Raw genomic sequence first — 18,203 nt, 5'->3', positions numbered from 1 at the left:
TTTTTAATACAGTGATTCTCATGTATAAACCTTTTTCATTTCAAGGGCCCCACGTTTGATACAATGAAGATAGCTTCCTTGGTTTGATAATGCATCATCAGGCGCCTATAGTCCACGGAACCCCATTTTGATACACATTTATTCTCATTTCATTTAAATCATGAAATCAATCCTTCAAGTGTTAACTTAATGTAACTCTGAGAGTGTGCAACTATGGTCCTTAAGGGTCCATTTGGGTACATATTAGCACAAATCAAAAGGGTCCTTTGGAACCCGACGTTGAGAAACAGTGGATTATAGGAGAATCCTAAACTCCACCCGCCTGGCAGTCACCATGACAACAAACCAAACACACCCTCAGGTCCGTCTATCAAATGGCCTCGTCATGAAACCCCGTGTAAACCCGTTGGTTCTGCTCTGAGTTTATAAACTACATTATCATCTCAGTGAGTGTAGTTTGTAAACTTTCTGAAACGTAATTGTGACGATATTATAAACATGAGAACAACACTGCATGTATCAAACTTACCTGCATAAAACAATTAATATTAATATTAATTACATCATTCTCATTGATTAATACTTTATTATTATTATATAGTTTATTTGATTCATATATTTGTTTTCAACCTGTTCTGAATATTACAATGATAAATAATATATATTTGTGTAAGTGTTTGGGGGGAAGGGGAAACATGATACACGCCGTAACTCCGCCTCTTCCGGTTCCAACCCGGATGTGGACGGACGTTATTTTTTGGCGGCGCCATAATAAACGTCAACATCAGCCTGGGAGCTATTAATATAGGAACTACTATGTCATTCACTGCACGTTTACATCACTTTTAACGTCGGGGGCGTGACGGTAACGGGCGTTATGACGTCACGGTTGCAGTTATGACGTGGATAAGGTTGTTTTAACGTCATATCATTGTGCAGCAGAGCGGCGTGATCAAGGACGCCTCGCGCTACAGGCAGCACGACACTTTCACTTTGATGGTGGGTTACATTTTAACCTTTTATTTATTCATATGTGTTTATATCAGTGTCATTATACTCACTCTGCTGCAGATACTAGTAAACACAGTGGTTCTCAAAGTGGGGTCCGAGGACCCCCAGGAGGTCCTTGGGGGGGGGGTTCCAAGGGGTCCCCAGCAAAAAGAGTTCAACCACTTTAACCCTAAAATAACAGATCTGCTATTATTATTATTTTTATAATCATTACAAAAAATGTTGACGATATGTTTGGAATGCATTTTTAACAAAAACAACGTTTAGCTTTTTGGTGAAAGGGCCTTTCTGTGTGGAGTTTGCATGTTCTCCCCGTGCCTCCTAGGGTAGTTTATACCCTCATACAAAAAAACATGCAGTAATCCTGGTCTCTATACTGCCTCCCCCTGGCCAGCCGGGGCGCCTGATGGAGGGGAAAGGAACTGGTTGGAATAACGTGTTCCTTCCACGCGCTACGTCCTACTGGGGAAACTCCCCCCTGTCGGGTGATAGGAAGCGGCTTGCTAGCTCCTCATGCATTGGAGGAGGCATGAGCTCAGCTCTGGGCTCTCCCTAGGCTGGCAGAGGGAGTGTAGCGCCCATGATTACCCTAGGCAATTGGCACTGGGTGAAAAAATGGGTTTGTATGGGAGGTTACAACATATTTTCAGATTGAGGGGGAGGGTCTACGGCCAAATACTTACAGTTAGCGCTTAGCATAGCATAATACTTTGAACACATGGCGTTACATTATCATCACAGAAGAAGTTATATGTTGTGTCACATTCTTTCTGCAGATCTCCCAGGATTGTGACCATGATTGGTTAAAGGGTGGTGACCTCGACTGACCTGAGAGGAAGTGGCAGAAACGCAAGGCATTGTGGGGCTTGGAGTTTCGTGACACCACGCTAGAGACCGTATGTATATAAGTGGTAATTAGTAACGGTATTGGAGGTAGAAGTTTAGCTGCTGAGGGGGGGAGTTTCTGGAATGGTGAACACTTGCTGTGTTGTGGGCTGCACAAACGGTTCTGTGGAGCGCTGTGCGAACAGCCACGTTCATGGATTCCGCTTGTTCAGCTTTCCTTCTTGGAAGCGCGACTGTGGAGGTCCTTTGGCCGAGTTGACCAGGAGGCGTCGCACAGCGTGGGTAGCGGCCGTGAGACGCACAGACGTCACCTTCAGCAGCATTCCACAGCACTGGTTGGTTTGTTCGCGACATTTTCACACAGGTGAGTTATGATCAAAAACACACAGCTAACTGGCTTTGTCCAGCGTCTAGACTCTATCTGTACGAACACAACCGGCCCGTGTTCGCATAGATATATATAAAGGCTAGATGGCTCAAGGGGCCGTTGCAAGCGTAGCTCAACCGCGGCCATCTTGCGACGGTCATTCATAACATTATGTCTATGGTGCATGTACTTTGAAATAACCATAGCGTGCTCAATTTTCATCCGATTTTCAAACGGTTTGGTGTTTTGTAAACACCAAAGATGTAGTTATGATACTGAATACTTATAATTATAATCATGTTAATCATGTTATTTTTTTAATAACATTAAGTATGCAGTATCATAACTACATCTTTGGTGTTTACAACACACCAAACCGTTTGAAAATCGGATGAAAATTGAGCACGCTATGGTTATTTCAAAGTACATGCACCATAGACATAATGTTATGAATGACCGTCGCAAGATGGCCGCCATGTGGCAACGTCGTACTCCATTGGCCAGCAGCGCAGGTGAGTCATATAGCCTTTATATATATATCTATGCGTGTTCGGGGGAGGGAAGCCGGGGCGCGGAGGGTGATATTTGTCGCTGCACGTAATCCTTACGGGCTGGGGGCGGAGCCTGTCAGCAGGGAGTGTTGGGCGGGAGGAGTAGGACGAAGGCCCTACGTCCTCCCAGTAGGGGCTCCTCACTGGCAGGTAGGATACAACAGCAGTGACTGACAACACAGACATGTGTGTGTGTGGGGAGGAATCGATTGATATAACGACTAAATCAGGGAGAACAAGAAAACGGCTAACTTAACACAGTTCGCTGGCAGCCTAGCAACTCTGGTATTAACTGGTAGCTACAGTTAATAGCCTGACAGTGACTAAGCTACTGGGCCATATCTCTTTGTTTCCTTTCTAGGAGGGTTGGGGAGGGTTGATTGGCTGAGCTAGGGAGCGCTCGCGATAAACAATTCCGTCCACCACGACTTGCCAACGTGGACGGTGCGCTCCTCGATGCGCGCGGCGGCCATTGGCTGCTTGCCGCGGTCATTCGCTCGCCTAGCAGCTCGCTGCTGAGCCTCAAGCCTGCTCGGTCGGCGCACCTGCCCTGCTGTGATAACTAAAAACAAGCGCTCCTCTCGTTATTTGGCCACAATAATTAATCATGACAGGAAATGTTCATATTGTCCCATCCCTGACACACACACACACACACACACACACACACACACACACACACACACACACACACACACACACACACACACACACACACACACACACACACACACACACACACACACACAGAGGTGAAAACAATACCATCCACACAGCCTGTCACAGTAAATCATTCTGCCGATATACTGCCTAAATGTATTCCTAGATCAGCGGTTCTCAAACGTTTTAATTTCAAGAACCCCCATAATACGGGTCCATTTGGCTACATTTGTACAGCTTTTGAAACGTTGCAAATCTATCTATCTATCGATTGCGTGTTCATTTCTTCTTTATTCTCTTTCCCTTTTATAACTTCCCGTGACTGCAATGTGGAGAGATCACACACACACACACACACACACACACACACACACACACACACACACACACACACACACACACACACACACACACACACACACACACTAATTTCACCCACTCTTTTACTGTAATCATCGTGTCATGTGACAATAAAGTGTGTTCTGGTTCTGTATGTGAGGGGAGGGTGCGGACCAGAGTGTAGAAAAGAGAGTTGCGTCAATGCTCTGATCTCGCCGCAAAGCGGGACGTTGCCTCCTCCTGTAGTTCCAAACATTGGAACTTCCTCATTGAGATGGCACGAGAACTTCCGCATTCCATTCTTACAATGGGAGCCAGCGCTTGTGTCGTCACTCTCATAGTTATATCACGCTGGTGCGGACTAGGCAGGCGACGCCAACACGGGCCTCCTGGATCGCTGCCCTCCTGTCTGTATAGCACCAGGGTCTGGAGCTCTGAAGTGTTGTTAGCTCCGCTGTCACGCTTTAGTGTGTCTGTAGGTGGTGTGTCTATGTAGGTGGTGTGTCTATGTAGGTGGTGTGTCTATGTAGGCGGTGTGTCTATGTAGGCGGTGTGTCTATGTAGGTGGTGTGTCTATGTAGATGGTGTGTCTATGTAGGTGTTGTGTCTATGTAGATGGCGTGTCTATGTAGGTGGTGTGTCTATGTAGGTGGTGTGTCTATGTAGATGGTGTGTCTATGTAGGTGTTGTGTCTATGTAGATGGCGTGTCTATGTAGGTGGTGTGTCTATGTAGGTGGCGTGTCTATGTAGATGGTGTGTCTATGTAGGTGGTGTGTCTATGTAGGTGGTGTGTCTATGTAGGTGGTGTGTCTATGTAGGTGGTGTGTCTATGTAGGTGGTGTGTCTATGTAGGTGGCGTGTCTATGTAGGTGCTGTGTCTATGTAGGTGCTGTGTCTATGTAGGTGTTGTGTCTATGTAGATGGTGTGTCTATGTAGGTGGTGTGTCTATGTAGGTGGTGTGTCTATGTAGATGGTGTGTCTATGTAGGTGGTGTGTCTATGTAGGTGGTGTGTCTATATAGGTGGTGTGTCTATGTAGGTGGTGTGTCTATGTAGGTGGTGTGTCTATGTAGGTGGTGTGTCTATGTAGATGGTGTGTCTATGTAGATGGTGTGTCTATGTAGGTGTTGTGTCTATGTAGATGGTGTGTCTATGTAGGTGGTGTGTCTATGTAGGTGGTGTGTCTATGTAGATGGTGTGTCTATGTAGGTGGTGTGTCTATGTAGGTGGTGTGTCTATGTAGGTGGTGTGTCTATGTAGATGGTGTGTCTATGTAGGTGGTGTGTCTATGTAGATGGTGTGTCTATGTAGGTGGTGTGTCTATGTAGGTGGTGTGTCTATGTAGGTGGCGTGTCTATGTAGGTGGCGTGTCTATGTAGGTGGTGTGTCTATGTAGGTGGTGTGTCTATGTAGGTGCTGTGTCTATGTAGGTGCTGTGTCTATGTAGGTGGTGTGTCTATGTAGGTGGTGCACCTCTTTCCCCTCCTAGCTGAGGCTCCCACAGACACAGTTAGTGTCAGTTTGCTCAACACCAGTTCCAGGTCTGTCACCATTACAAATTTAAGTTGACGATTATTTGTCACTCAAATAATTGCGATTAAAGATTTAATTGTGTGTTTGGCCTTTGAACATAATGAAGCCTTTTAGGTAATTAACTGCACAGGGCAGATATGACAAATAACTTAAATATACGAAGAAATGATTGACATTTAATTATTTTATACATTGAAAAATGTATGAAATTACAAAGTCACGCGTTGTAAGCTTGTAGATCTGCTATTTCTGTTTTTTTTTTATATTTGAAAAGGTGTGAAAATGTTTCTACTTGCAAACGATTATGACGCAAAAATAATTGCGACTATCTGAAATAATTGCGATAATAAGTGTGACCTGAGGCCTATAGTTCCAGGTGCCTGACACGGTGTCCAGCCAGCCTCACCCTTCTCTCTCTGACCTTGTTGTCTGTGACCCGCGAGAGGCCTCTGTAGAGGTCTGTAGAGGTCTGTGGAGGTCTGTGGTTTGTACTCTGGTGGTTTGGTTTCTCAACACAAGTGGTTCTCAAATTTTTTTTAATTTCAAGGACCCCCCTGCAATTTAGTATAAATAAGACCTATTAGCGTTTACAAATCATTTGTACACTCAAGAGTCACAGACCTTTTTTAAAGGTTTCATGACATTCAGTTTTACGATAAAAGTATTTATCATGGTCCTTCAAACGTGTATTACAAGTTTTAACTGAAAAATCCACAATCCATGGCAGGATTTTTTTCTCTCTGATTTCTAAAGCCTTTTCAAATGCAATTTAAAAAGACATCTTTGCCTGCGGGTGTCGCTGTTGAAGGATTTTGACTGTCAATCATCGCCTCTACCTCTCTGGATTAATGGACTGTCTGTGACATCAAAGTCCAGGGGCCAATCACAAATTACTTTTCAGCCTAATTATTCAGAAAACCCCAGACCACAGAAAATCCACTTAATGTTCAAAGTTCAGGTTTTTTGGTTCTAATTGAGGTCATAAAACCCCCCAAAAAACGTAAAAAAAAAAAAAAAAAACGTGAAAATGAATGTCATAGAACCTTTAAAGGTCCATTTGGTTCAACTATCAATCATTCAGCCGGGGACCCCCTGGAACTCCCTCAAGGACCCCTGGGGGTTCCAGGACGGACCCCACTTTTAGAACCACTGCTCAAACCTGACCTAATCTGAATAAAGGCATGAAAATGCCAAAAACTAAAGCTTAAGAAACCATGGAATGATTTCTATCAACAATGTACTGAAACATGTTGGGTATAATAAAGCCCTAATACTGTGTTTTTTTGTTTGTTTGTTTTTCTTCAGGTTATCCAGCCAATGAAATGCTGGAGTGTCATCCAGACTGGTTACCTTCACTCCACCTCGGGCTCAAAGACGTGAAAGGAGCAAACACTGAGCGCTGTAACCGGCGGGATAGGAGAAGACCACCACCAACCCCCCCCCGACCAGAGGATAACACATCAACACCCCCCCGACCAGAGAATAACACACCAACACCCCCCCGACCAGAGAATAACACACCAACACCCCCCCGACCAGAGGATAACACACCAGGTAGAGTTTAGTTGACCATTAATTAAGTACATTTTGAAGCCAATACTTTTGTACTTTTACTCAAGTAAATTTTGAATTCTGGACTTTTACTTGTAACAGAGTATTGCTATATTGCAGTATCGGTACTTTTTCTTAAGAAGTAAAGAATTTGAGTACTTTTTCCACCACTGTACATATTCCCCCCTGAAACCGTTTTCCGACCAATCACAACACTCGTTTCATTCACGGAGAATGTAAACAGACTTAAAGTAAAGCGTGTAAAATGTCATTTCCTTGGGCGGTACTAAAATTCTGGTACTTCCGTTCAGACACTCGACTGTCTAGGTCTTTCCCAGCGTGGGCATAACATGACGTGTCTTAGTTCTCCTGGGTCTCTTCTCCACTTAGAATCCCTCCCTAACATTTTTATACAGTTTTTATTTGTTGATGAAATTGTCAATATATTTAGGTTTTAGTCATCATACCACAGCTTAGTTTTTATTTTGTTTTTTTCGAGCGAACTTGTTTCGTCATAGATTTAGTCAAACACTGGTATATACTGTACATTAAATATTACTCCAAATATAGTCATTTCATATTTTTCCATTATACAGGGAACACCAGTGAACCTGCACCGTCAACACCTCCCCATCCCGCTGACCTGGAATCAGCCCTGACGGAGAACACCACCCCTACACCGCCTACACCTCCCCATCCAGCTGACCTGGAATCAGCCCTGACGGAGAACACCACTGTACCTGCACCATCCACACCGGCCGATCCATCTGACCTGAGATCAGCTACATCTACAGCCCCCCCCCATCCCGCTGACCTGCCGTCAGAGATGGATGAGTGTCGGCAGGTGATTGTTTGCATGGATTTAACCTGGTCGTCAGTGTTGCTGCCAGATGGGAAATTTAAAATGAACGTACCGGAGGCTTAAAACATATCGGCCAATAATGGTTAAAAAATGCATTTTCGGCTTTCGGCCAAAAGGGTTTTAACGCCGAAAAAATATCACGAAAGAAACCGAAACATATCGACCGAAAGAAACCGAAACATATCTTGGAAAAATCTTGGAATAAAATGTGGAATAATATTATTATATAATTATATAAATGTTTACATTTTACAATCTTTCAGCAGTCAGTCTGGAATTAATGTATGGATTCAAAAGTGCTTAAAGGAGGAGTTCACCCAAAAAATGACTTATTTTCTACCAATTGCACACCCTATGAAGCCTTGAATCCATGGATTATTTTTAGTTTTTGTCGCATTCCTAAGCTAATGATTTGATTCCCGTCTCCTACCGGCTAATGTATCCGGTAGGAGACACAAAGTACATTATTTGTGTCTCCTACCGGAAATACACACGGTTATCAAATTATTGTCTTAGGAATGCCACAAAAACAAAAATAAATCCATGAAATCAAGGCTTCATGGGGTGTGTAATTGATAGAAAATAAGTCATTTTTTGGGTGAACTCCTCCTTTAATAAATGTTTTATGGACCCATAATAGTGATTATTATTTAAGTTAAGTTTTGCCATAATCATGTCTTTTGCCATAATCAGGTAGCTGATCAACATTGGTAAACAAATAAATTCATTATATATATATATGTATATGTATATATATATTTATCATATTCGGCCTTTCGGTGCATCCCTACTTAAAATGATCGTATTTGAAAGAAAACTATCGTTTCACAGACAAAAAAGTAAATATGTCATTTTAAACTAAATGTATATATTCAAGAAAACAACCTAGTTTGAGACTCTCCTACGAGATAAGAACGCATCACATATGCTGTGTGGAAGCAGACAACTTCCTGGACCTCAAACAAATAAAAGCCTGAAACTGGACTAGAAAGATGCAACCAGTGTTTGTAATGCCTCTAAGTACAGATCTAGGGTCAGATTGACTGATTTACTGACTTATTTTGAAAAGCCAAACCGGATCCTGAATCAGCAGACGGGGACTTTAGTAAATTCACTCACTTTTTTGTGATATGGCGAAATGATCGTACATTTGGGCATTTTTGGAAATTATAGTACAAATAGGATAATTATCGTACATCTGGCAACACAAAAACTATTGCGGCGCACACATTCGGTCTCGTCACCTTTTCCCACCCTCTGGTCTGTTTTTTGCACGCCTGTAAAAACCGTGTCACGCGTTCCAACAGATCAGACCCGACCACGTGTGCGCAGAGTTCTACGGCAGCGACGAGGAGCACTCGGCGGAGCTCGTCGACAGGAAGCTGGCGTGCTGGGAATGCGGCGAGAAGTTCCCCTGCAAGCACAGCCTGATGGCGCACTACAAGAGCCACGACGCCCAGGCCACGTGCCACATCTGCAGAGTGACCTTCTCCCGCAAGGTAGTAGTAGTAGCAGGGACGTGCACAGATAGACTCTAGGTGGTGCTAGAGCACCTGCCCTTTGCCCTCTTGACCAGAAGTGCCCTTTTGAAAAAAAAGGAAAAAAACGTTTAGTTTTTTTTCAGTTTACAGCAGGGGTCTTCAACAGGGGGTCCGGGACCCCTAGGGGGTCCTCAGAGTTACTACAGGGGGTCCGCCAAATCTTTATGTGACATGATTTTTCTTTTTACCATAACCACTCGAAACCTAACATCCCTTTTCTGAGGAGAACTTTAGCCAAAAATAGCAGATCTACAAGCTCACAACGCCTCGCGCTGCGAGGCGTTGTGGGCTTGTAGATTGGCTATTTTTGGCGTGGAGGTATAGGTGTAGAGGGAAAAAAGAGCAGACCAAGTAAACAAAAAAAAGTATAATTTACTTGAGCACCTGCCCCTCAAAATGTCTGTGCATGCCACTGAGTAGTAGTAGTAGTAGTAGTAGTAGTAGTAGTAGTCATTTATTTTGGTCATGACAGGAGAATTCAATATATTCATCGTATCATATCATATCATATATGGTTTAGACCAAAAAGGTGTAGGCTGAAGCCAATGGCTTATTTTGCCTGTCCTTTACATGGAAAATGTCAAGAAATTTACGTAAAGGGGAAAAAAAAAACTACGAAAACAAGAAAAAAGACAAACACACAAACGAGAAAACAAACAAAAGAGAAAATCAACACAACAGAGAAAAACAAGACAAAACGTGATCACGACAACCAAAAGACAAGACTTACAGATTTCTCAATTTCAATATCCATAATACTATAGTAATCAATTTGAATAATACTTTATAATACGTAATCAATATGTAATTAAGATATAATTGATAAGATCAGATTGGCTTACAAAGACAATATTACTTCCAGTATTCAAAATTCACATTAATGTTCTATATTTATCTATTATTTTAGATTTATACATTCTTTAAAAAAAATAGTATTTATGGTTCTACACTTTTTTAGTTCATCGTCCAAGCCGTTCCAAAGATTCACCCCTCTGACACTTATGCACAGTGTTGATTTCCTCGACTAAGACTATGACGAAAAATGTTCGTCGACTACCTTTTTTCACTGACGAAAACTAAATAAAAACGGAGCTATGATGACTAATACGAAGACTAAATATATTGACAATTTCGACAAATAAAAACTAGACTAAAATGTTAGTGAGGGATCTAGTGGAGAAGAGATCCAGTAGAGACAAGTAAAAGACAAGTCATTTTATGCTTGGTTGCGCTTGGGTGTTGCGCTCTGAAAATAGCCGATCTACAAGCTCACAACGCGTCGCAGTTTATAGATCGGCTATTTTCAGCATGCAACCATGTGTAAAATCAGCCATTACGACGCCATCAAGGCACCGCCAACATACATTTTAGTTGACTAAATCGACTATATCGACTATAATCTTATGATATTTAGTCGACTAAAACTAGACTAACAGTAAAACATTTCAGATGACTAAAATATGACTGAAACTAAATGGATTTTGATTCAAAAGACTGACTAAAACTAAATCAAAATTTGCTGTCAAAATCAACACCACTTATGCATCTACCTTTTTTTTCCCCCAGGTGTCTCTGTACACGCACCTGAAGAACGCGCACTCCATGCACAGCCTGTGCGACGGCTGCGGGTTCATATTTTACGACGTGCACGACTACAACGCCCACAAGTCGACGTCTTGCGGCTCGCGCCCCTCCGGATCGCCTCGCTCTTTTAACGGTAGCGGTAAAAAGGACAGACGGCATAACGAGTCGGCCGAAGAACCACCCGGTACGACGTTATCGTCGTCGTCGTCGTCATCGTCTCCTTACGCGCCGGATGTCCCGTCGCCCGACTGCTCCAAGCTGGCGAGTGACGATCACGAACACGACGGCAAAGTAGGTGGAGAGTCTGTGACAGACGCTGACAGCGAGTCACAGACAGAGTCCAGACCCTTCACTGCAATGGAAGCAGAAAGCGAGTCACAGATGGAGTCCAGGCCCTTCACTGCAACAGACACTGACAGTGACTCACAGACAGAGTCCAGACCCTTCACTGTGACAGACGCTGACAGCGAGTCACAGACAGAGTCCAGACCCTTCACTGCAATGGAAGCAGAAAGCGAGTCACATATGGAGTCCAGACCCTTCACTGCGACAGACGCTGACAGCGAGTCACAGACAGAGTCCAGACCCTTCACTGCAGTGGAGGCAGAAAGCGAGTCACAGATGGAGTCCAGACCCTTCACTGCAACAAATGCTGACAGTGACTCACAGACAGAGTCCAGACCCTTCACTGCAGTGGAAGCAGAAAGCGAGTCACAGACAGAGTCCAGACCCTTCACTGCAATGGAAGCCTTAAGCGAGTCACAGACAGAGTCCAGGCCATTCACTGCAACAGACACTGACAGCGAGTCACAGACAGAGTCTATGCCCTTCACTGCAGTGGAAGCAGAAAGCGAGTCACAGACAGAGTCCAGGCCCTTCACTGCAATGGAAGCCGAAAGCGAGTCACAGACAGAGTCTATGCCCTTCACTGCAGTGGAAGCAGAAAGCGAGTCACAGACAGAGTCCAGGCCCTTCACTGCAATGGAAGCCGAAAGCGAGTCACAGACAGAGTCCAGGCCCTTCACTGCAATGGAAGCCGAAAGCGAGTCACAGACAGAGTCCAGACCCTTCACTGCAATGGAAGCAGAAAACGAGTCACAGACAGAGTCCAGACCCTTCATAGGTGTTGAGATCAAACAAGAGCCCCCCGACCGCGTCGAATGCGACGAAAACGCGCCACATCGGAGCCCGCTGGTGAACGGCCTGACGACGGATGGCGAGCTACAGCAGCGCTGCAGCCACGTGACGGAGGATCACGCGTACGCCATGTCCTGGGAGATGAAGGAAGAAGGAGCAGAGGTTCCCGTTGACCCCGGGGGCAGCGAGAGCACAGCCGGCCGCCCCGACCCGGACTCGGACCGGCACGCGGGCGACGGAGCGAAAGACGGCTCAGGGAAGCAGGGAAGGAGGCCGCAGCGGGAGGGCACGAGGAGGTCGGTCCGGATCGCCAGCATCGTCCCGGCCAACGCCGGCCTGTTGAGTCCTCTGTCCAGCTCCAGCAGCAGCGACGACGACGACCATTCCGACGAGGACCCCGACTGGGGCAAGGAGAAAGCGAGGGCCGACGAGCCCAACAACAACCACCTGAGCATCGGGCCGCTCAACACCATGTGCGTCCTGTGCGGCAAAGGCCCGTTCCGCTGTCTGAACGTGCACAAGATGCGCTGCCCCGTGAAGAAGGGCGTCCTGCAGTGCTGCCACTGCAAGGAGCACCTGCCCACCGAGAAGGAGCTCCTGGAGCACAAGGTGTGCTGGTACGGCTGCGCCCTGTGCCGGCAGATCTTCCCGTTCCACAAGAGCTACGAGGCTCACCCGTGCGCCAAGGGAAGCCGCCAGCCGTTCATCCTGATGAGCTGCACGGCGTCGCCGGTCATCGCCAACATCAACCGCTGTCACCTGTGCGACGCCTTCTTCTCCACCAACAAGGACCTGCTGAACCACAAGGTGGAAGCACACAGCACCAAGTTCAGCATCAAGGTCTCTCTGCCGGACGCCCCCTCGCTCCCCGGTGCCCCCGACCTCGGACATCCTGCTCAAGCCCCTCCCGGTCAGTCGGCCCCCGCCGGCCCCCCGCCGCCCTACCCGCTGCACGTGGCCCCCGCCCAGCCTCTGGCAGCAGGGACGTCCTCCGCGGTGACGTACCGTCCCCGGGGTCTTCCGTATCGTCCCCGGGGACCTCTTCCTCCTCCTCCTCCGTACACCGCGGCCCCCGTGCCGGTCGGCTCGGCCATCGCCGCTCCTCCTCGCCGCGCGCCCCCTCCTCCCGAATACCCCTCCTCCTCCTCTTCCCCCTCCTCCTCCTCCTCCAAGCCCCAGCTGCAGATCATCGCCATCTTTAAGAACACGAGCCGCGAGCTGGCGCTGGAGAGGCGCCTGGGCATGGGCTGGCGCTCCAAGGCGGCGCACTCGTGCCGGCGTTGCGGCGCCGTCTCGCGGCAGCCCTCGCTGGCCGTGGCCCACCGCTACCTCCACCGGCGGGGGCCCTGGGGGCGGGCGGGGTGCCGGTCCCACCCGCACCCGTGCGCCGACTGCGGCCGCGTCTTCCTGCGGCGGCTGCACCTGCTGCGGCACCGCGTGCGCCACGCCGAGGCCACCAGCTACGTGTGCGCCGGGTGCGGGGAGAGCTTCTACGGCGCCGGGCTGCTGGCCAGGCACATGCGGGGCCGGCTGAGGCGGTTCGGACGGGCGGGGAGGCGCAGGGCGCGCGCGAGGAAGGAGTGCAGGCAGGCGTTCTCCTGCCTCTGTGGGGAGGTGTTCACCAGAGCCTCCTCGTACATATGGCATCAACTGAGAAATGAGCCCCCGCACCCTAAACAGAATGAACCCCCCCACCCTAAACGGCAGAAGAAACCCAGGAAGTCGTAGCTCTTCTTCGACACCTGTGGCTGATTTGTGATGTTTTTTTTTTTATACATGGAGTTTACTGTTTTGTATATTGAGAGATGTGAATGAATGGATGAATGAATGCACTGAAAAATGGGATTCCTACAAATCATTGCTGTTGGGCACAAAGACTCATATTTCAACTGTTTATTTTTTTTTATTTTTTACAGATTAAAGGGATAGTTCACCCCCAAAAGTACTTTTTTTCTATTGATTGGTCACCCCATGGAGACTTGAATTCATGGATTTTTTATTTTTTTCCCCCGCATTCCTAAACCAATAATTGTTATAAAAAGTAATGTTATTGTGTTAGGAATGAGACAAAAACTAAAAAATATCCATGAATTCAAGTCTCCATGGGGTGACTAATCCATAGAAAAAAAGTCATTTTCCGGGTGAACTATCCGTATAATGCCATACTTCCTATCATCACGCAAAAGTAGCGAAAATAGCTGATCTACAAGCTCACAATGAGATGCGATATAGAGCTGCTATTTTTACTATTTCAGATTTTTTTTTTGTGTGTTAAAGTGTTTCTAAGTGTGTGTGTGTGTGTGTGTGTGTGTTTTATAAATATTGAGCCAATGAAAAGCTTGTGACTAAATAATAACTACATTGGATCCATTTGAACGCGGTTTATTTTTTTCCCTTTTCATTTAACCCATTAAGACCTGAAGCCGATTCTACAAATGTCTTCTAAATCCCAACAGTTTTCTGAAAAAACCTATGTTTCTATATCAGTGGTGCTCAAACTTTTTCTTGTCAAGGACCCCCAGAATTATATGTATTTGACCGCCGACCCCCATCTCAAAATGTTTTGTTCCAGGGACCCCCATGAAGCAAAGAATAGAGTTAAAAATGATCGCTTTTAAACCATATTCAAAGATTTGCACACATTTTCACGATTTTTCAAACATAGCAGATCTACAAGCTCGTAGCTCGGCACTCTGAGCTTGTAGATCTGCTATTTTTGAATAGCCAAAGTGTAAAATAATGCTTTTTAGCTCAAATGAAAAAGTGACACAGACGCGTTCAGGTCTTAATGGGCTAAAAACCTGACAGACGGAATGCAAAAGTCCAAAGTATGAAAGAGGAGAAGTGAAGCCACTACAAAATAGACCTGGATATTACACACTTGAACACTCTAGTGTGTACTTACTGTATAGTCAGGGGATATTGGCAGAAAGATTTCCAATCTTGGAATAAATTCCTTACCAAAAAAAAATCTTCACCAATGTGTTTGTAAAGGTGTCTAGTAACACATCTAACAAAGACTGAAATGCAGTTTCCCTAGGAGAATTTGTGACAGCTCCTTAAAGTTGGGGTACCCACCATAACCTTATGCGGGGGAAAAAAACACATTTTAATTCTGTTTTAAGTAGCATGTGAGGGGTCAAACTAGGGTGTTTTTATGATTCTGAATCCATTGCAAGCATTTGATTTGCACCAAAACCACTCCTTGGGCTATAAACAGCCCAATCTCAATGGGCTTTTTACACAAAAAGTATACCTGGACAAGGATGGCTATGGCCGTTTTTAGCCCAAGGAGTGGTTTTGGTGCAAAACAAATGCTTGCAATGGATTCAGAATCATAAAAACACCCTAGTTTGACCCCTCACATGCTACTTAAAACAGAATTAAAATTTGATTTTTTTTCCCCCTCCTGCATGGAAATGCAGGGAAATGTTGGGTACCACAACTTTAAGGAGCTGTCAAAAATTCTCCTAGGGAAACTGCATTTCAGTCTTTGTGAGATGTGTTACTAGACACCTTTACAAACACATTGGTGAAGATTTCTTTTGGTAAGGAATTTATTCCAAGATTGGAAATCTTTCTGCTAATATCCCCTGACTATTAGCTGACCCTCTATGCCAAAACCCTTCTCTGAAAACGGCTGAACTTCAAGCTAACAAAGCATCACGTTGCCACGCAGTGGGAGCTTGTAGATCTGCTGACTTTTTTTGGCCGAATTTTCACCCCAGAATTGGGACAGAAAATTAATAAATAAGCAATTTATTTTATTTTTGTTCCCGCCAAAAACAGCCAATTTACAAGCTCACAACACACCGTGCTTGTAAATTGGCTGTTTTTGGCGGGAACAAAAATCAAATAAATTGCTTATTTATTCATTTTTGCCTGACGTTGGCCCCAGAATAGTGACACCTGGTGGTGGTTCATGTGGTTCAAGGTAATTTAAGTGTCTGTTTTGGCATTATATAGTGATCTCCCTTCTCCTTTTTGCATAACATGCACACAAACCGACTGTATACTTCAAAGAGTGACCATTACACACACACACACACACACACACACACACACACACACACACACACACACACACACACACACACACGGTGGGCATTGAATTCAGTATCCTTTGAATAATTGGTCATTAAAACTACAATCCATAGGTTTTATGTCCACTGTCTCTCCCTCTCTCCTGACACAGTAACTGCACCTAACATGGTGTTTTGAGTGTACACATAGAGTGTTACAGACCTGTACAAGGTCCATTTGGAACCCGCTGAGGGTCCTAGTTGGACCCCCACTTTGAGCAACACTTGGTAGAGTAGTAGGGAGACCTCCAACCTCCAACCACTGCAGATGTAGGCGTCTAGTTCTATTGTAGTAACATACTCTACCATACAGATTGGTTCAAATTATTTAATGTTTTACTCTTCAGGTTCTGGATTGCAGTGGTGGAAAAAGTACTCAAATTCTTTACTTAAGTACCAATACTGCAATATAGAAATACTCTGTTACAAGTAAAAGTCCAGAATTCAAAATTTACTTGAGTGAAAGTACGAAAGTATTGGCATCAAAATGTACTTAAAGTACCAAAAGTAAAAGTACTAAAATGTTTGAAAATAGCAGATCTACAAGCTCACAACGCGTCGCGATGCGACGAGTTGTGAGCTTGTAGATCGGCTATTTTCAATTAGCCTATGTATAAAATAAAGCTAAAGTGGTTAATGTATGTAAAATTGTACTTAAGTAAATGTACTTAGTTACTTTACACCACTGCTGCATTGTAGCTTTAATAATAATACAGTTCAGTAATTACAATTGTATGAATAATTGCGCCAAAAAAACATTCATCTTTATTACATCAATGTCTTTTAATTAGAAGTTTGTCCTGGATCACAAGTGTATGTGCAAATGACATACTGTAAACAAGGGTTGGCATTAATCCCTCATAAACTGATGTATTTTTTCATTTATTTTTATAGTTTGAATGGAAAATTAAAAAAATGGTTTAGTCCAGTTGATCTTTGAGAGGAATGGTTTAGTCCAGTTGATCTTTGAGAGGAATGGGTTAGTCCAGTTACAGCCGTTCTGTAACTTTAATCCCACAAAGTGCGTCAGTTTGTCTTGATTTGAGGAACATGTCGTTATAAACGGAAAAGGCGCTGCTTTCCGGATCAGTTGTGATGTTTTACACGCAATTCTGTTTCGATGCCTCCTCCGTTTTTTTTCTTTCAAATCTTAAGTTCATCCATTTTCAACCTTCAGTGGTGCTCACCAAACCCTGTAAGACCTGGAACGCATCTATGTCACTTACGATTTCTTTGGCTATTCAAAAATAGCAGACATACAAGCTCATAGCGCGGCACCGAGTGAGGCACTATGAGCGTGTAGATCTGCTGTTTTTGAAAAATCTTTTTTTTTTTTAAATCTTTGAAAAACAGGTTTCCAAAAACTGTTAGGATTTAGATTTTAATGGGTTAAAGCTCTTCTAGACGACGCCAGTTCTGTCCACTGGACAGTTCAGAAACCTGCCTACCAGTGACATCATCCATGGGGGATTCCGAGTTAACCCATTACACCACTTTAACCATTATTTTATACTTTGGCTATTAAACAAAAAAATATTTAGCCATTTTTTTTTTATAGACATTTTTTAAAATTTGGAAAAAGTTGGAGAACCACTGATATTATAGCAACATTAGCAAGAGTTTTTTTCAAGAAACTGTTTGGATTTAGAAGACATTTGTAGAATTCCCCCAGAAGCAAAGATTTGAGTTACAAATGTTCGCTTTAAATATATATATATATTCATAAGATTTTTCAAAAATTAGCCCAAAGTATATGAGATAATGGTTATAAAAGTGGTTCAAATCTAAGATGACAGATGCTTTCCCGCTCTTAATGGCTTTGATAGTAGAAACTGCATCCTGTCTCTTCCTGGAAGGTTAGCGACACACTGAAATGGAAGACATTTTGTTCCTGCATCGTTAAAAAGACCAAATCTTGTTTGAAATGAACATAACCGATGATGTCACCGGTAGGCGGGGTTTCTGAACCGCCCGCAGCCCCTCCTCTGAGACACGGAGCGAGGTTTAGACACAAACGGTGCCGTCTTTTAATGAATTAATGAACTGATTGATGAATTAATATGCGAGCAATTATATTGTCTCTGTCGGGTGGAAACCTCATGTTTCAAACATGTTTGAAAAAATAAGTTTCATATGTT

The 18,203-nt window shown here is 44.5% G+C and overlaps 1 protein-coding gene across 2 annotated transcripts; it reads left to right on the top strand.

Annotated features, from left to right (window-relative positions):
- The first annotated feature begins 777 nt into the window (after positions 1-777).
- Positions 778-13,912, top strand: LOC308083136 (uncharacterized protein). 2 transcript variants are annotated; one of them, XM_080425295.1, is made up of 6 exons: positions 778-999; positions 1,788-2,221; positions 6,614-6,862; positions 7,456-7,703; positions 9,029-9,220; positions 10,829-13,912. In XM_080425295.1, the coding sequence occupies exons 2-6, from the start codon at positions 1,981-1,983 to the stop codon at positions 13,709-13,711; spliced, it is 3,813 nt and encodes a 1,270-aa protein (XP_080281421.1). In that variant the 5' UTR covers positions 778-999; positions 1,788-1,980; the 3' UTR covers positions 13,712-13,912. The 2 variants fall into 2 exon arrangements, with proteins under 2 accessions (XP_080281421.1, XP_080281422.1); XM_080425296.1 differs by lacking the exon at positions 1,788-2,221.
- Positions 13,913-18,203: the final 4,291 nt, after the last annotated feature.

Source organism: Gymnoscopelus braueri, assembly GCF_963280865.1.
Source record: "Gymnoscopelus braueri genome assembly, chromosome: 4".
Taxonomy (NCBI): Eukaryota; Metazoa; Chordata; class Actinopteri; order Myctophiformes; family Myctophidae; genus Gymnoscopelus; species Gymnoscopelus braueri.
The sequence above is the reverse complement of the archived record's forward strand: the minus strand, read 5'-3'. Positions and strand labels throughout refer to the sequence as shown.